General features: G+C 39.8%; 1 protein-coding gene across 5 annotated transcripts in view; it reads right to left on the reverse strand.

Annotated features, from left to right (window-relative positions):
• NFATC3 (nuclear factor of activated T cells 3) overlaps positions 1-20,255 on the reverse strand; it is a 130,379-nt gene that overhangs the window by 5,768 nt on the left and 104,356 nt on the right. The window contains exons 10-11 of one of the 5 annotated variants that reach the window (XR_003211606.2): positions 4,996-5,099; positions 3,505-3,622 (exon numbers count right to left, since the gene is read on the reverse strand). The exons of 3 other annotated variants lie outside the window; for them this stretch is intronic. Coding sequence is in view for 1 of the 2 variants with exons in the window: in XM_025889017.2 (XP_025744802.1) it covers positions 4,999-5,099 (101 nt within the window). In the remaining variant the exon portion in view is untranslated. The remainder of the gene's footprint in view (positions 1-3,504; positions 3,623-4,995; positions 5,100-20,255) is intronic. One more of the 5 variants, XM_025889017.2, reaches the window with a different exon arrangement.

Raw genomic sequence — 20,255 nt, forward strand, 5'->3', positions numbered from 1 at the left:
GAGCCCTGCATCGGGCTCCCTGCTCAGCTGGAAACCTGCTTCTCCCTCTCCCACTCTCGCTGCTTGTGTTTCCTCTCTCACTGTCAAATAAATAAACAAAATATTAAAAAACAAAAACAAAGAAAACTTAGTGATTTGACATTGTTATTTCTTAAATAACAGTGAATTGCTTGCAATTTCATTTTCCACTTTCTTTTGAATATATATGCATGAATTTATTCATTTAAGCCCTAGTCCAGAAAGTATGTGAGATGGCTTTATTTTTTATCAATTTAAGAGCAGAGTTTTACCCCTACTATGCAATTTTATCATTTCCCTCCTTTAAAGAGTAAAGTGAATTCAAAGCCTAGAACAAGAGTCAACAGCCCTAAACACCTGTGCTAACAGGTTATGTAGGTCACAGCATTTGGCCCACTTGGGACAGCTGCGGTTGACTCCTGCTACCCAGCACCTGGATCACCTGTGCCACCACAACAGTCAGCAGTACTTGTTGTAAGAACAAGTTTTTTAATCCAAAAATTGCTATCCAAATTAACAGTCCACTGGAATGCTATTTCTATACATAAGAATGAGGTGTTTGAGTAACAACAGATCTCTTATTTGGAGCTATCTCCAATGTTAAGGTTTCAGAGCTAGAGCGGACAAGCATGGTATGGGATGAAATCTCACCACCAGGTGGACAGGGGCAGAGTAACCCAGGACACTGCCCCTGGAGTAGAGAGATATATAGTCATATACACAAAAGCCCAAAGGGCCTTTCTAACTAGCATCTGAGCATCTTGAGCATTTTTGTAAAGGATTTCTGGGTATAACTAGACTCTATTTATGTATGTTATTTCATTTTGAAGCTACAAGGAACATTCATCCAGGTTTGGCAAATTCACCTTTTCTTCCCTTCCTTGTACCCCAAGTTTAAAGGTATATAATCCATTCTCTGGTGAACATTTTATGGAGACGTTATTTTTTATAAAATGAAGCCTCCAATTATTTTCTGAATTCCACTGAAAAAAACAAGAGAAATTTGGAAGTAAAGGAATGAGTTTAAATGGATGAGAAATCTAGTATTTATGGTTTATATTATTCTATAACACAGTTTTGCTAAGATATACTTTTAGGTTTTGATAAGTTGTAAGAACACCATCTAAAATACATACATTAGGAGTGCCTGGGGGGCTCAGTCGTTAAGCGTCTGCCTTCGGCTCAGGTCATCATCCCAGGATCCTGGGATCGAGCCCCACACAGGCTCCCTGCTCGGCGGGAAGCCTGCTTCTCCCTCTCCCACTCCCCCTGCTTGTGTTCCTGCTCTCACTTGCTCTCTCTCTGTCAAATAAATAAATAAAATCTTAAAAAAAAAAACTACATAGATTAAATAATTGAATTCACCTATTTACGGCATGAGTTGGAACAATTTGCATTTATTAACATACCTTCTCAAACTAAAGACAAAAAAAAGTTCCCGAAAATTCAGAAAGTATGGTAGACTGCTAACTGTCCTAATTCATTCTTAAGTAATTGAATTTAACTACTCACACAGCCACTTAGCTATAAACTACATTTCCCAGCTTCCCCTTTGTAGGTAGGTATGGCCATATAATTTGTTTTCTTCCAATGAAATATGAACAGAAGTGATATGTGTATCTTCCTCATCCCAGGCTCAATAACCTCTTCCTTTCCTTCCCCAATACCTCTTGCTTTGGGCCAAGACTCAAGTCAAAGTGGTAACTCTGCTTTGATAATAACTAAGGAAACAGAGGAACAATGAAATAAAGGGAATCCTGATCTGTGAATTACCATGAAGTGTGAGAGAAACTTCCAATGTGGTGAAGCCATTGTATTTTGGAATCTCCATTAGAGAGATTTTTATTTATTTATTTTTAAAGATTTTATTTATTTGATAGAGAGCACAAGTAGGCAGAGTGGCTGGCAGAGGGAGAGGGAGAAGCAGGCTCTCCGCTGAGCAGGGAGCCCAATGCAGGGCTTGATCCCAGGACCCTAGGATCACCACCTGAGCCGAAGGCAAGCCGCTTAACCGACTGAACCACCCAGGCGCCCCTTATTATTTATTAACAAAAATAAAACTCATCACCATAAAGGTAATACAGAAAGAATATTTAAGTATTTTAAGCAAGAACTAAGATAACCAGCTTGAGCTTTATCATGCCAAGTTTTTAACTAAGTCATTTTAAATTTCACCCTAAACATTAAACAGCTTTCAACCACAGGACAAAGTGAAAATATATGCACAAAGATTAGAAGATGTCTTTCACTTTTTTTTTTTAAAGATTTTATTTATTTATTTGAGACAGAATGAGAGAGAGAGAGAGAGAGAGAGAGAGAGAGAGAGAGAGCACATGAGAGGGGGGAGGGTCAGAGGGAGAAGCAGACTCCCTGCCGAGCAGGGAGCCACATGCGGGACTTGATCCAGGGACTCCAGGATCATGACCTGAGCCGAAGGCAGTCACCCAACCAACTGAGCCACCCAGGCAGCCCTATCTTTCACTTTTTAACAGTAGCTTTACTACTAGTAAAGGAAAATTATGACTTTTTTTTTAAACCACACCTGACAGAGGAATCAGTCTTATTAAGGGTTCTTTCTTTTTAAGAAATCTCTTATGTGTCTGATACTATACTCAGTGTCATACAGATCTTTCCTCTAGAAAAGGCTGTAACTCCAAACATTCTTCAAAGACAAACATTAAATCTCCAGCTGAGTAAACAGTACACAGGTATCTAAAAGTGTATTCAAGTATCAGCATGTATCCTTTTATATCAGCAAAAAATGAAATGTGAAAAAATAAAAACCAAAACCCATTTCTTTTTACTTTGTGTTAAGATGCTGGATTCAGAAGAATTTTAAGATTATAAGTAGGGGCACCTGGGTGGCTCAGTCGTTGGGCATTTGCCTCTGGCTCAGGTCGTGATGCCAGGGTCCTGGGATGAAGCCCCGCATCGAGGCTCCCTGCTCAGCGGGAAGCCTGCTTCTCCCTCTCTCACTCCCCCTGCTTGTGTTCCTGCTCTTGCTAACTCTCTGTGTCAAATAAATAAATAAAATCTTTAAAAAAAAAAAAAAGATTGTAAGTAGATTCCTTCTCCCTATTTTTTTTTTTTTTTTTTTGGGTATATTGTACATTTTCTCTGGATAATCTTGTCCATTTCTATATACTGTTGACTCCCAAACCTATTACCTCCGGGGACCCAACCTGAGCTCCAGAACCATATGATGCATTCCAGCACCTGTGCTATGGATCCTATATATTTGCCTCTTCAAGACTTGCTCCAAAAGTTTTCTTCACCCTTCCAGCTCTTCAGTCAATCTACCCACCTTCCCTCCTGGATCTTTCTCATCATTACTAAGTATGGTAAGGCTCTCTACCTCAAACAAGCAAGCAAACAAATAAAAATCCTAGAACCCACATAGCCCTTTATATCTAACTTTTTCTTTCATTACTTAATATCTTAAAGGAGTTATATACACTGCCTGCTATTTCATGTTTCTGTTCTTACCTCCTGTTCACTCCTTAGTCATACACTGACTCCTTCATTCCAAAGAAACAGTTCTTACCAAGATCACTAGTGACCAACTTACTTGTTGCTTCATACATGGGAAGAGCAATGGGGTAAACTGTAGAAGAGATAAAACTTTAATTTTGGTTCAGCTGTGATAGAACTAAGGTGATTTACTTAATCTTTCTTCAGTTGATCTTCTCAACCATAATATGAGGAAATTCATTTAAATCTTTCTGGTTATAGAGAGGAAGGTTTGGGGGGTGGTCAAAATAGGTAAAGGGGATTAAGAGATACAAATTTCCAGCTTTAACAATAGGTAAGTCATGGGGTTGTAATGTAACAGAGGAAATATTGTCAATGATATTGTAATAACCTTATATGGTGACAGATGGTAACCAGCCTTATCGTGGGGATCATTTTGTAATATATAAAAATATCAAATTACTGTGATGCACATCTGAAACTTAACAGGATATCGTATGTCAATTATACTTCAATTAAAAAAAAAAAAACTTTCAGGTTAAAACTCTCCTTAAAGAGATTCAAGAATTTAGTTGCCATTTTTATTCCTCTCATGACAAGAATGATGTGAGACCAGGGTAGGCTCAGCTTCTGGGAGAAGGCAGTGTTTTGGTGCCTTGTCTGATGGGGCTTCAGTATCCTAAATATAAAGATTTGGGTAGTCCCCTTCCAAATCTAAATTCATTAAAATTAAATTCAAATGACATTTCAACAATTATAATTTGTATATTTATAATTTACATATATAATATACAATATAATTTGTATATTTACAATATATAATTTGTATATTTAGAATCACACATGTTCTCAAGTAACTTTCAGAGTCTTTGAAGAAAGGAGCTGTGTGACAGCGAGGGAGAGCTCTGTTCCTGGTGGGTTGGTGAGGTAGAGAGGCCTGAGGCCCAGCCCCTCCCTCACACAGACTTCATTTCTATGGATTCTTTGTAAATGGAATCCCAGAAAAACTATCAGGAGTGCAAACAGGGGCCCACAAGGCAGGCTCATGATCCAGGTTGCCTCTGGCAAATAGATAAAATTTCCTGCTTTATTTCCGTTTCATACTGCCTCACATCAAAACTTAGAGTACATGACCAGAAATCAGTAGGCTTATACACCTGACTGGTAACCAGGTTTACTCAGGACCCAACCCATAGTATCCTTTTTTTTCCCCAAGCCAAAGAATTCTTATAGATGGGCTTCTCTGCTTTAATTAATTCAGTTAAACACTTGCCTTCTATTCAAACCCAGATTAAATTTATAAGCACTAGTGTAAGAACCTGAATGTGGTTAGATTTAAAAAGCAGAATCTTGTAGTCAAAGTGCAGCTCCAAAGATAATGAGTGGACCTATCAAGAAGACTGCCCGTGTATACCCCCATCCTCTGTAGCACATGCAAATCCAGCCACTGCATGCAAATACCAGACTTGAGTATAAAAACAATGACACATTTCAATCAACACTCACCCTCTAGATTCTCCAGAAAGGAGCTGGACATGAGAGCTCACTGTGGTTAGGCCATTTCTCTGCTGAACCTGATGGCTGGTGTTCCAAGTCAGACATAAACTGGTCTGTGTCAAAGAAGACAACATCACTACTGAATGGAACAAACCAGAGAGTAACTTAAATCTACTACATGCCCAGCCTGTTTTTTCTATAATCAAGAGGAATTTAACCATCCTTTATCTGTCAATCACTACATAAAATGGCTCCCCATATTTTATTAAATAATATGAATACTGGAGTCCAGAGAGTTTAGGTAATGGCTAATTTATTTCCTAAAATTAAAAGGCAATAATTTTAAAAAGTCACAATGATGGTTTCAGCAATTTTTTTATTATTTACTTTTTTTTAAAGTAAACTCGACCCCCAATGTGGGGCGTGAACTCATGACCCCAAGATCAAGAGTGCCATGCTCTACCGACTGAGCCAGCCAGGCAACCTGGGGTCAGCAATTTTATATGACAGATTTAGTTTCAAACAAAATAGTTTTTATTAGATTGGATCTATTAGTAGTTCCCAAATACTTGTCTATAGCTATATCAGAATTATCTGGGCACTTAATAAAAACAGTAACTCCTGGGTTCTCCTTCAAACCACAGAATCAAAATGCCTGAAGGATAGGAGCCCAGAAAACGATATGCACAGGTAAATCTGAGGGTCATGGAGGAATATTTTTTAAATTAAAGCCCATATTTTTTTTTTAAAGATTTTATTTATTTGTCAGAGAGAGAGAACACAAGCAGGGAGAGCGGCGGAGAGAGAAGCAGGCTCCTCACTAAGCAAGGAGTCCAATGTGGGACTTAATCCCAGGACTCTGGGATCATGACCGGGACCGAAGGCAGACGCTTAACTGACTGAGCCACTCGGGCATCCCAAAAGCCCACAATTATTAGCAGGTTATGAAATCAATTCAGCAAGTTGAGAATAGCATCTTTTTAAGAAGAAATAAACAAAACAGAAGATAGCAGGTTGCATTTTCTTTAATAAAGGTTAAGAATTGGCCTCTGAGACCTTCATGTTAGTTGTATATACATTTTTGTTTGTTATGTACTAAGTTATGCTATAAAACTTCTTATTGTAGGAAGCTGTCAAAAATGTTTGAAAGTCACTGTATTCAAGAGTCACCATTGGTCAGTTTTGTGATAATGGATGACACATTCAGACACCTAGTTAGAGAGCCCAAACATAATGATGCAAAGCCTCCTCCTTTGGCCTATAAGGAATTATTTTTGGCCATTGCTTATTCAACCTCAAAGAAAAGGACCTAACTTTTCAGATTCTATAAGAATGCTTATTTTATCTTAGCACAGAAGACTCTGTATATAGTCTCTGTGAACAATAATTAATGCCCTTGTCTTAGGCTGATAAAGGAGGTAAAACAAAGGAGGAACCAATCTGTGCAAAATGCAGCCTCATTAAGGGGTCAAAACAAAACAAAACACAAAAGCCAGAAATCCTTTGTGCTTACAGGCAAAATTTTTCTGCCTTAAGCTTCTTTATTACTAAATTTGAGATCACTCACCAAGTTCTCAAAGAGGATTTAAGGATTACAGTGTATGTGAAGTATTTTAGACTGAATATACATAGTCAAAAGACTTTCTGAGGATGCCCAATCTCCGATACAGAATACTCCAAAACAGACATGAGTTTATAGACCATGTGATTCTAGATACATCAGCACATAAATAAGAAGAAGCCCAGGAACAAAGCTAAGAGGCCAGCAGACCCTAGTGACTTTTGAGTTGATTTATACAATGGTAATTTCATATTGTGCTTATGGAAATGTGCAGTCCTCAAGACATCTTTCTAGTTCCTTGAAATACTGTTGACAGCTTCAAAAAAGACCTGATTCATTTCTTCCTATCACAAAAACTGTGACAAAACATTTGAAGAATTAACACCAATTCCTTCTTTCTTTCCTTCTTCCTTCCTTCCTTAAGATTTATTTATTTGAGAGAGAAAGCAGGAACATGTGGGGTGGGGAAGGGGCAGAGGGAGAGAGAGAATTTGAAGCTGACTCCCCTCAGAGACCCATGAAGGGCCTATCACAACCCTGAGATCAAGATCTGAGCTGAGATCAAGTCAGAAGCTTAATCGACTGAGCCACCTAAGCGCCCCAATACCAATCCTTTCTTAAACTCTTCCAAAAGATTAAAGAGGAGGGAATATTTCTTAACTCATTCTATGGCCAGCATTATTGATACCAAAGCCAGACAAAGACACTACAAGAAAAGAAAACTACACAATATCCCCTGTGAATATAGATGCAAAAATCCTCAACAAATACTAGCAAACTAAATTCTTCAGTATACTAAATGTATGTATCATGGCCAAGTGAGATTTATTCCTCGAATGCAAAGATGGTTCAGCATATGAAAAGCAATGAATGTAATTTACTACACATTATTAGAATGAAGGATAAAACACTACATAATTATCTCTATTGATGCAGAAGCATGTGACAAAATTCAATTCACTTTCATAAATACCCAATAAACTAGGAATAGAAGGAAATTTCCTTAACATGATAAAGGCCATATATGAAAAACCCACATCATACTCAATGGTGAGAGACTGAAAGCTTTCTCTCTAATATCAAAAACATGACAAGGATGTCCACTCTTGCCACTTCAATTCAACATGGTTCTGGAATTTCTAACCAAAGCAATTAGGCTAAGGAGATAAAAGGCATCCAAATTGTAAAGGAAGAGGTAAAATTATCTCTGTTCATAAATGACCTTATACACAGAAAGCTTGAAAGAACTGACATACAAAAAATGTTAGCACTAGTAAATTAAGTCAGCAGTTATAAGATATCAACACACAGGGGCGCCTAGGTGGCTGGGATGGTTGAGCAGCCATCCGACTCTTGGTTTCTGCTCAGGTTGTGATCTCAGGGTCATGGGATGGAGCCTGGCGTCAGGCTCTGTGCTCAGTGTGGAGTGTGCTTGTCCCCCGCCCCCTCAAATAAATAAAACCTTTTTTTTAAAAAAAGATTTTATTTATTTATTTGAGAGAGAGAGAATGAGAGATAGAGAGCAAGAGAGGGAAGAGGGTCAGAGGGAGAAGCAGACTCCCCGCTGAGCAGGGAGCCCGATGTGGGACTCGATCCCGGGACTCCAGGATCATGACTTGAGCCGAAGGCAGTTGCTTAACCAGCTGAGCCACCCAGGCACCCAAATAAATAAAATCTTAAAAAAAAAAAATCAACACACAGTATTCAGTTGTATTCTTTTTTTAAAAAAGGATTTATTTATTTGAGAGAGAAAGAGGGAATAAGAGGGAGGGGCAGAGGGAGAGGAAGAGAGAGAGTCCAACACAGATTCTGTGATGAGCATGGAACTTGATAACGGGGCTTGATCCCACGACCCTGAGATCACCAACTGAGCTAAAACCAAGAGTCCAACGCCTAACTGAATACATCACCCAGGTGCCCCCAGTTGTATTCTATATACGTTCAATGAACAACCCAAGAAGGAAATTTAAAAATCAACACCATTTACAATAGCCTCAAAAAGAATAAGATATTTAGGAATTAGCCAAGGAAGCATAAGATTTGTACACTGAAAACTAAACATTGCTGAAAGAAATTAAAGTTTCTAAATAAATGGAAAACATCTCATGTTCATGGACTGGGAGCCTTAATATTGTTAAGATGATAATACTATCCAAAGCAATGTAGAGATTCAATGCAATTCCTAACAAAACCCCAACAGCATTTTTTTTTTAAATTTTATTTATTTATTAGAGAGCAAGCAAGAGAGAAACAGCGTGAGAGGGGAGAGGGTCAGAGGGAGAAGCAGACTCCCTGCAGAGCAGGGAGCCCGATGCGGGACTCGATCCCGGGACTCCAGGATCATGACCTGAGCCGAAGGCAGTCGCTTAACCAACTGAGCCACCCAGGCGCCCAACCCCAACAGCATTTTTAATTTTTACTCTTGTGCTCAGAATTTTTTTTTCTTTTTTAAAGATTTTATTTATTTGAGAGAGCGAGAATGAGAGACGGAGAGAGAACACATGAGAGGGGGGAGGATCAGAGGGAGAAGCAGACTCCCTGCTGAGCAGGGAGCCCGATGTGGGACTCGATCCTGGGACTCCAGGATCATGACCTGAGCTGAAGGCAGTAGCTTAACCAACAGGCGCCCCTCCCATTTTTATTGAAATAGAAAAACCAATCCCGAAATTCATATGGAATCTCAAAAGACCATGAAGAGCCAGAAATAGTTTTAAAAACAAGAACAAAGAAGAGTCACATTTCCCAAATTCAAAATTTACTACAAAGTTATAGTAATCAAAACAGTGTGATACTGGCATAGGGACAGACACAAAGACCAAAGGAACCGAAAAGAGAGCCCAGAAACAAACCCTCACAATATATGGCCAATTCACTTTCAAACAAGGGTTCTAAGACCATTACATGGGGGAAAAGGCAGTCTTTTTAACAAACAGTACAAGGAAAGCTGGATATCCACATGCAAAAGAATGGAAGCTGGACTCCCACTTCACACCACATACAAAGTTAACTCAAAATGGATTAGAAACTTAAACAAGAGCTAATTTTTTTTATTTTTTATTTTTTTTATTTTTTATTTTTTATTTTTTTTTTAAAGATTTTATTTATTTATTTGACACAGAGAGAGACACACACGGCGAGAGAGGGAACACAAGCAGATAGAGAGGGAGAGGCACAGGGAGAAGCAGGCTTTCCGCTGAGCAGAGAGCCCGATGCGGGGCTCGATCCCAGGACCCTGGGATCATGACCTGAGCCGAAGGCAGACGCCAAACGACTGAGCCACCCAGGCGCCCCAAGAGCTAATTTTTTTTAAAGATTTTATTTATTTGATAGAAAGAGAGAGAGAGCACAAGTAGGTACAGCGGCAGGCAGAGGGAGAGGAAAAGCAGGCTCCCCATTGAGCAGGGAGCCCGATGCGGGGCTAGATCCCAGGTGAGCTGAAGGCAGACATTTAACTGACTGAGCCACCCAGGCACCCCCAAAAGAGCTAAAATTGTAAAACTTTTTTAAAAAAAGATTTTATTTATTTATTTGTCACAGAGAGAGAGAGAGAGAAAGAGAGAGAGAGAAAGGGAGAGAGCACACAAGCAGGGAGACAGGCAGAGAGGGAGAAGCAGGCTCCCCGCCAAGCAAGAAGCCCGATGTGGGACTCGATCCCAGGGTCCTGGGATCATGACCTGAGCTAAAGGTAGATGCTTAACCTACTGAGCCACCCAGGCGTCCTTATAACTCTTAGAAGAAGAAAACACAGGGCAAATCTTCATGACCTTGGATCAGGCAATGATTTAAATATAACACTAAAGCACAGGCAAGACCTGATAGACACTTGTAAATCCCTCTTAAAATTTTTAAAATCTGCAATACAGGGTGCCTGGGTGGCTCAGCTGGTTAGGCGACTGCCTTCGGCTCAGGTCATGATCCTGGAGTCCCGGGATCGAGTCCCACATCGGGCTTCCTGCTCAGCAGGGAGTCTGCTTCTCCCTCTGACCCTCTTTCCCTCTTGTGCTTTCTATCTCTCATTCTCTCTCTCTCTCAAGTAAATAAAATCTTTAAAAAATAAAATAAAAAAATAAAGTAAAAGCTGCAATACAAAATCTGTTCCTTTTATCTCCAAGTTTTAACAAATTAAATATTTACAGATCCTGAGATATGTGTGAGGAAAGGAAAGCAAAATTTCCCCAACTGTCCAAGCTGCCTCTCTACTTGACCAAGCTGCTTTCTTTAGCCACCTAATCAATAAACACAGACGTTTCTGGTTTATACAAACAAGGCAAAGACCTGGTGGGTAGATGAAAATAAAGGCTTTGGAACTCTAGTTTCTTCACTTACAATACTGGTGACCCAAGGGAAGTCATTTAATCTGTGTGAATCTGTTTATTTCTTTACTCAAAGAAGGTAGTCTCCTGAAATGTATGTGCAGGCATGTACTCTGCAACACTGTAGAGAAATGCAATTATTATTTAAATTGATAAAGGCAGGACAATTAACTGATCATTTACTGCCCTCATCTAGTGTCACGGCTTTATTTATTATTTATTTATTTAGATTTTATTTATTTATTTGAGAGAGACAGAGATAGCGAGAGAGAAAGCAACAGAGAGCACAAGTGGGGAGGAGAGGGAGACACAGGCTCCCCGCTGAGCAGGGATCCCGATGCGGGGCTCGATCCCAGGACCCTGGGATCATGACCTGAGCCGAAGGCAGAGGCTTAACTGACTGAGCCACCCAGGCGCCCCTGTCCTGGCTTTAAATAGCATATGCATGCCAACAACTCTCAAATGTTTATCTTCAGTCTATAACTCACTTCCGAACTCTAGACTCATTCATCCAAATGACTACTTGATATCTTTACTTGAATGCTCAACAAATATCTTAAACACAACACATGCAAAACTGAACACCTGACCTTTCTCCAAAACCTACTCCATCCATAACCTTCCCCATCTTAGCCGATGCCAACTCCATCTCTCTAGTTTCTCAGGAAAGAAACCAAAAAACATTGGTGCCAATTTTAACTTCTTTCTCTCACACCTTATATGGAATCTGTCAAGAAATGCTATTGGCTCTACCTTTAAAATACATCCAAAATCAGACCATTTCAAAGCTCCTATATACTGCTACCACCTAGTATAAATCATTTCTGGCCTGGATTACTATAATAGCATCTTACCTGGTCTCCTGGTTTCTGTCCTTGCTTCCCTACAATCCTTTTTCTAACCAAGAGCCAGAGCAGCCCAGCTAAAACCTAAATCAGATCATGACTCATCTGATCAAAACCTTACAAGGGCTATAACAGTCTACATAGCAGTTTTTTTTTTAACTTCTTATTTATTTATTTATTCATGAGAGAGAGAGAGAGAGAGAGAGAGAGAGGCAGAGGGAGAAGCAGGCTCCCAAGGAGCAGGGAGCTCGATGCGGGACTCGATCCCAGGACCCTGGGATCATGACCTGAGCCGGAGGCAGACGCTTAACCACCTGAGCCACCCAGGCGCCCTATATACCAGTTCTTAAAGTATGATCAGGGACATGAGGATTTTTTCTGGAGAACTTTTAAGAGTGTCTGCAATTGTCATAACAACAATAATCCTAAAATGTTTTTTGCCTTTGTCACTATCATTCCCTCATGAATCTATACGGGAGTTTTCCACTGGATCTACATGGTATGTGATGACTTCACTGCTGTAGTGGAATGTGTGCCTGTGTATTCTTGTTTTTAAAAGCTCTCAGTTTACTGATAGATATAAGCCAGATTGGTAATCCTCAATAACTCTTCAGATTATAAAGGAGTCTTGAAACCAAAAAGTTTGAGAACTGTTGCCCTACGTGTTATGGTTTGCCGTTACCTCCTTGACGCCACCTCCTACTACTTTCCCCCCAGATCCCTCTTGTTCAGGCCACACTGGCCTCACTGCCTTTCCTCTTTAATAAAACCAGGCATGCTTCCACCTTAGGGTCTTTCCTCTCGCTGTCACTTTTGCCTGGAATACTCTTCCCACAGGTATTCACACTGGTAACTTCCTCATTTTCAAGTTTTTGATCAAATATTTCCTCACCAATAAGGCTTACTTTTAGATTGTTCTGATTGCTCTACTCAAAGCTGCAATTTTCTCCCCACTTTACCCTTCACAACACTCCAAATACTCTTTACCTTACTTGCTCTGGATCATTCAGGCAGGCTAATGGTAGGTAATGTCAAAAAAAAAAAAAAAAAGTCAGACATCTTCAAACAAAAAATTGTTTGAGTATATCAAATCTACTATTTATCAAAAGCTAAGATCCATGGCTAGAGGTAAACTTGTCACACAAAGCCAGACAATTACCAATTACCACGAAACCATAAAAGCTGAACTGGTGAGCCTAAAATTATTTCTCTCACTTAAAATATTTTTGTCTTTGTGAATGATCCATCTCCAAAGGAACTCAAAAACAAGATACACATTTTTAAAATGGAATACAACTTTAGACACTGGCTTTGTACCTTATGCATGGCAGACACAAGAAAGTTACTATGTTTACAAAGGTGAGATTATATAAAGTAATCAATTACAGCTATTTCAGAAACCACTAAACATTTGAGACAATCTAAATTTCAGGCAGACTCCATTCAAATGTCAGTCCCAGTGTTTGCGGCCATTTAACACTGGCAAAGTAGTTAAGTTTTCTGAGCCACACCTCCAAAAAATAAAACTAGTAATTCACTTTTCAGATTGTTGGGAAGAACTAATGAGCTACTGCTATACTAGCAAAATGGCTAGCACAGAGCTCAAAAAATGCTTTATTATCAAGAATAGTAACCATAATTCATTATTTTTAAATATACTTCTTGAAGTGAACTTCTTTTGAAGACTTTTGATATGCTATGATATATATACCAGTTATTTAGTGGTAGTCTCTCTTGGGTTTTTCTTAGTTTATGTGTAAATTTCAGCATCAAGTTGACTCAAAGAAAGATTTTTGTTCGAATTGAGTACACTTAATTTGTGTCTGTGGAGATACACAGACACACTTGATATAATAAAAGATTCTTTCAAATGCTTACAGTTGCTTCACTGGGTTTGAAAATTAAACTTTCTTATCATATACCCAAGAGTCGCTATGTCTAAGGTCCTGAATCGCCATCATGGTCTGTTCTGCATGAACTACTATCCAAAGCCTATATGGGCATTATTTATGGGAATTTCCTGCCTCTGGAGTTATTCTCATAAATATGTCTGATGCTGGACATGACATGTATGCTTCCCAGAAGAGGATTCATGAGCTACCCAAAGTCCCAGTTAAAGGAGAAAGTTCAATACTATCTGCTTCCCTCCACTTTTTTACTCCAAAGTCATTAAATACCTCAGTTGTGACCCATTCTCACCACTGGCTATACACGGCTTTATTTCGTTTTATTTAAATATTATAAACACCAGTGAAACTAATATCAAACAGGTAGAATAAAACACAATAATATTTACCTCTGCTCCTCCACACCAGCCTCCTACTTTCCCCATCCTCAATCTTTCGTTTTATCACTCCCTTGCTACTTCAAAGTAGGCACTTCTGCTTGTTACTTATATGCAGAACTGCAGCATCTGAGGTCATGTCTAGAGTCCCTGTTTACAGTCAAATTAGTAATTGCCCTACATTCAGGATCAGCATGTTACTGCACAGAGCCTGCAAGCAGCCGTGTCAGTTTTCACCACAGCACCAGGCCAGGCTATATTTAACATGTCCCCTCTTCTCTGCTGAAAGGCTGCAGCTGCAGCTCTGTTAGTTTGTGAACAAAAGAGGACAAGTGGGAATTGAGGGATTCTAATGGAAAGCTGTAACTGGATTCAGCTCAGTCACAAATTAAATGGGCATGTATTTAACGGTCAAAGGCAGTCCAGTTTAACAATACTATAATCTTAATTAAAATGCTTAAAACACAGCTGTGACAATTTCTATATTTCTGTACCGTTTTAATGTGTATCGTTTGGTCCAAACTGGGACATACACACTATAATTCACAGGAAATTTTAGGAAAAATTGCAGCTCCAGGAATACAAATTGTAACACAAGTAAAAACTCATTGATAATTTTAGAGATGTAGACAGCACCCTTTTTAAGCAGGGATGTAGTGATACATCCAGGTAACAAAGAAAAAAGAAGTAGCAAAAGAATTTTGAACAATGCCCTAATTGGATGAATAAGTAGTATTACAGCCTTTCAGGAGGACTTCCTTTTTTTTTTTTTAAATAGAGAGAGAGTGAGACCACGCACAAGCAGGGCGGAGGGGCAGAGGGAGAAGCAGGCTCCCTGCTGAGCAGGGAGCTGGATTCGGGGCTCAATCCCAGGATCCTGAGCCGAAGGCAGACCCTTAACTGACTGAGCCACCCAGGCGACCCCCAAGAGGACTTCTTAAAAGAAAACATCACTTGGTAAAAATCAGTATTCTACTGTTGTTATTCCCCTAAAGAATACGCCTTGGGGAGGGAGCCACACAACGCTGAAAAAGACTCTTCTGAGCTTGGAAGGTTAAATATGAGGGGCCAAAATAGCCTCAATGAAACTGAACAAGGATAATTATAAAGTTTAGTGTTGGGTTCCAAAAACAACATATGCAAAAACCCAAGGGGTAGGGAGTGGGGAGAGAAAGGATGTGATTTAGCAGTCCTTATGACTCACTAAATCAACAGTAAGATGGAGCTAAGAAAATCCCCTGACCTCAGACTGTATTGATAAAATAAAGCCTTCTGAACAAGGAAGATAACAGTTCCAATCCATTCTAGCTGGCTATAGTGTGCTCCCTTCTACATACTACACTAAAAGGAACTAAAACACCAGGGTCAAGCAGAGGTTGGTGAGGATGAGGGACAGGTGAAGGTGCTGGAGTGTTTTTAAGACTGGCAAAGAGATCAAGATTTCACAAATGTGAAGGGCTATTACATGATGGATTAGATTTGTTCTGCATGATTCCAGAGGCATCAGAACCCACATAAAATAAGGGCAGCTAGAACTCAAAAGACCCTGAGATGTTCCAAAGAAGGTGAAGAGGAAGACACACAGGAATATAGTATCATTAAGGATACCAGAGTACGTACTCCAGTGTGAAAGAGGAGGATGGACCAGAGAGCCTTTCAAACTTCATTATACTGAGAATCTGGAGCACCTGGGTGTCTCAGTCAGTTAAGCATCTATCTTCGGCTCAGGTCCTGATCGCAGGGTGCTGGGATTGAGTCCCACATCAGGCTCCCTTGCTTAGCGAGGAGCCTACTTCTCCCTCTGTCTGCTGGTTCCCCTGGTTATCTCTCTCTGACAAATAAATAAATAAATAAAATCGTAAAAACAACAAAAAAACTTCTTTATATATACATATATATATATATATATATATATTTTTTTTTTTTGAGAGAGAGAGTGACAGCAGGGGAAGAGGGGAAGAAGGGAAGCAGACTCCCCAATGAGCAGGAAGCTCAACGTGAGGTTTGATCTCATGACCCTGAGATCTGGACCTGCGCTGAAATCAACAGTCAGAAACTTAACCGACTGAGCCACCCAGGCGCCCCTGGGAATCTATAATCTTAAAACTGCCCTGGCCGCTCTCACAAACTGAGGCTCTACAAAGAAAATGGCAGTTTCTTTCAATATTCTGATTGCTCTACATCTGCAGTCTCATTCACAGACCAATGAGAAACATGATTATAGATACGGGAAAAATACCTAAAGCACTGAATTAGGAGCCAGGAGACTTGGATTTTAGTCTTTATATGCTGTTAACTGTGTGTTACCCTGGATCAAAACTGTAGGCTCTGTAAAACTTAGATTCTTTATCTAATAATAAAATGAGGGAGTTGTATTAGAAATATTTCTAGGTCCCCAAGTTTTCAATTTCTAAGCTGAGGTACACTAATATCTTCTCTACTAAATGTCACTGAATTTATAATAAAAAATTAAGGTGTTAATGTCCACATTCTAAAAATAAGTCAATTAATAATTGAATGATTCCTCATTCCATCTATTTAAAAATCACAAAATAAAAAGGATATTTTATCTTTAATCTTTTAAAATCTTTAATGTGGTTTTAATTTATTTTTATTTTTAAATTTACTTTTTATTATTATTTTTAGAGATTTTATTTCTATATTTGACAGAGAGAGAGCACAAGCAGGCAGAGTGGCAGGCAGAGGGAGAGGGAAAAGCAGGCTCCCTGCTAAGCAGGGATCCCAATGCAGGGCTTGATCCCAGGATCCTGGGATCATGACCCGAGCTGAAGGCAGCTGCTTAACCGACTGAGCCACCCAGGCACCCTTATTTTATTATTAATTTTTAAGAGGGTGAAGAAAGATAGAGAAAACTCGAGTGCAGGATGGGGAGAGGTAGAGAGAGACAGAGAGAACCTTAAGCAGGCTCTATGCCCAGTATCGCGCCCAACACAGGCTTGATCTCATGACCCTGAGATTATGACCAAGCCAAAATCAAGAGTTGGACACTTAACTGACTGTGCCACTTAGGCACTCTAAAACAGAAATATGATTAACAAAAGTTCTTAGGAGTAGGCGGTAAGTATATTTAACTAGTATAACACAAATTAAAAAAAATTATTTGTGTCCTCTAGTTGTGGAGTGGAAATTACTTTGTACTTAATATTTAACACAATATAGAAAAGTTAATATAAAACCTGAGCTTAAGCTAACTGCAAAGTTCACCTTAAGTGCTTCTAATTCTTTTTGGTATGTTTTATGGCTTCCTTTAAATTTATTTTTATTTTTAAAGATCTTATTTATTTATTTGAGAGAAAGAGAGAGAGCATGAGGGATGGGGAGGAGCAGAATAGGGAGAAGCAGACTCCCTGCTGAGCAGGGAGCACTATGGGGGGGGGCGGGGTTTAGATCCCCAGACCCTGAGATCATGACCTGAGCTGAAGGCAGACACTTAACCAATTGAGCCACCCAGGCACCCTTATGGGTTCCTTTTAAAACTAACCAGAAAGGGGACATTCAAATGCTAATGAAGTTCCAGGCCTATGAGAGACGTTATTGTTGTTTAATGAATTTGTATTAAAACTTTGCAAAACTGTAGGACCAAGTACCTAGAATTTTACCTCCAAAGGCAAATCAAAATGACATTATCAATGAGTCAGCTGGCAAATACCATACATCTAATAATCCAAGGTGCCCAGGAGTGCATTTTAGTCCCTCCCCCTTTAAATACTGTAGCAGCACTGAGCTTCTATCAAGTTTCATGATAGGTGGCAATGAGAGAATTCAACAGTCTTCATCTTTGTAGGGCTACAATCTGGGAACTTTTCTTGATTGTGTGGCCTATATAATGAATGGAGCAAAAATGAAAAATTTTTTATACCTGCCCTCATAGGCCTCATCTTTCCAGATTCTTTGTTTTGGTAACATATTTTCACATATTCAAAGGGTAAAATAAACTTTTCACAAAACCTTTCTAGAAGTTCCAATTTGTTGCCCCCAAAATATCAAACTCTTTCTAATAAATAGAAATTAATTTCTAATTAATAAATTAGAAAAAGCAAGTTCTACTACCTTTGGTCCCTTTTTAGAAGAAAAAAGTCTTCATTTGGAAAAAAAATGAGCTGGAATACACTTTGAGAAGTGCTCAATACATCTCATATCTTCACTTCCATCACTCAAGGTCTTACCCTTTGTCTCAGATTAAAATTCTAAGATTTTTTTTTTTTATTTGTCAGAGAGCGAGAGAGAGCACAAGCAGGGGGAGCAGCAGAGGGAGAGGGAGAAGCAGGCTCCTCACTGACCAAGGAGCCCGATGTGGGACTCGATCCCAGAACCCTGGGATCATGACCTGAGCCGAAGGCAGACGCTTAACGACTGAGCCACCCAGGCGTCCCTCAGATTAAATCTTAAAAGCACTATGAATAGTCTAAAACTGCCAAAAGAATGAATAGGTCACATTTTAAAATTTATGTATATTTTATTTTATTTTTTTTAAAGATTTTATTTATTTGACAGAGAGAGACACGACGAGAGAGGGCACACAAGCAGGGGGAGTAGGAGAGGGAGAAGCAGGGTTCCCGCCGAGCAGGGAGCCTGATGCGGGGCTCGATCCCAGGACGCCGGGATCATGACCTGAGCTGAAGGCAGACAATTAACCGACTGAGCCACCCAGGCGCCCCATATGTATATTTTAAAAAGCCTTTACTTATTTCAAATCTGTTTTGCCTCAAAGTAGAAGTCTGCTCTCCAGCTGGTGTTCATCATTATCAAGGAGGCAGTAACACTAATGGCAACTGCGCATAAAGAGAACAGTAAGACACTTAGTATCAGAGCCCTCGAGGTACTCCCAATACAAGTGTGACAGATCAGACAGTTGTGAACACGTGTTCATGCAATGAAGTTCGGCACACGTTTCTTTAGGAATTAAAAATAAAAAGCTTGAGGGACCCTTTAGCAGAGAGTTCTAACCACCATGGCCTGCTGCTGCTGGGAGGCAACTATAGTGATGCCAGAAAAAAGACCAGACTGAAAAGATGTGATTTCAGTCCCAGCCCTGCTACTTACCAGCTATGTGACCTTCAGAAAGTCCAATTCTCTACATGATCACTATCTCAGAGATGGAAGATTAATAAGGATTAAAAGAAATAATGAATAGGAAAACACTATGTAAATTTTAGGTGTTGCTTCAGTTTCCATGTACACAGGTGAATCTTGATTAACATGGGTTTTGGGGTGCCTGGTTGGCTCAGTTGGTTGAGCATCTGACTCCGGGTTTGGGTTTGGGTTTAGGTCATGATCTCATGGGTCAGGGGATCGAGCCCTGTGTCGGGCTCCACACTCAGTGGGGAGTCTACCTGAAAGATTCTCTCCCTCTGCCTCATGCACACTCTCTCTCTCATACAAATAAATCTTAAAACAACTACAACGACATGGGTTTCAATCAAAAGAATCCACTTACATGTGGATTTTTACAGCACAGTACTGTAAATGTATTTTCTCTTCTTTATGATTTTATTATTATTTTTAAAAGATTTTATGTATTTATTTGTCAGAGAGAGAGAGAACAAGCAGGCAGAGCAGCAGGCAGTGGGAGAAGCAGGTTTCCCGCTGAGCAAGGAGCACGATGTGGGGCTTGATCCCAGGACCCTGGGATCATGACCTGAGCTGAAGGCAGACGCTTAACCAACTATGCCACCCAGGCATCCGGATTTTATTTTTTAAAAAGATTTTTATTTATTTATTTCAGAGAAAGAGAATGAGCTGGGGGAGGGTCAGAGGAAGAGGGAGAAGCAGACTCCCTGCTGAGTGAGGAGCCCAACTCAAGGTTTAACCCCAGGACCCTGAGATCATGACCTGAGCCGAAGGGAGACGCTTAACCGAATGAGCCAGCCAGGCGCCCCTTCCTTATGATTTTCTTAATAACGTTTTATTTTCTCTAGCTTACTGTAAGAATACAGTATAAAATACATACAACACACAAAATAGGGGTGCCTGGATGGCTCAGTCGTTAAGCATCTCCCTTCGGCTCAGGTCATGATCTCAGGGTCCTGGGATCAAGCCCCACATTGGGCTCCCTGCTTGGCGGGAAGCCTGCTTCTCCCTCTCCCACTCCCCTTGCTGTGTTCCCTCTCTTGCTGTGTCTCTCTCTGTCAAATAAATAAATAAAATCTTAAAAAAAAACATACAAAATATATGTTAATTATGTTATATTGAGGCTTCCAATCAACAGACTATTAGTAGTTAAGTTGTTGGAGAGTTGACAGCTA

The sequence above is a fragment of the Callorhinus ursinus genome, unplaced genomic scaffold (genome assembly GCF_003265705.2).
Source record: "Callorhinus ursinus isolate GAN/ISIS: 27379988/994484 unplaced genomic scaffold, GSC_fseal_2.0 scaffold37, whole genome shotgun sequence".
Lineage (NCBI taxonomy): Eukaryota > Metazoa > Chordata > Mammalia > Carnivora > Otariidae > Callorhinus > Callorhinus ursinus.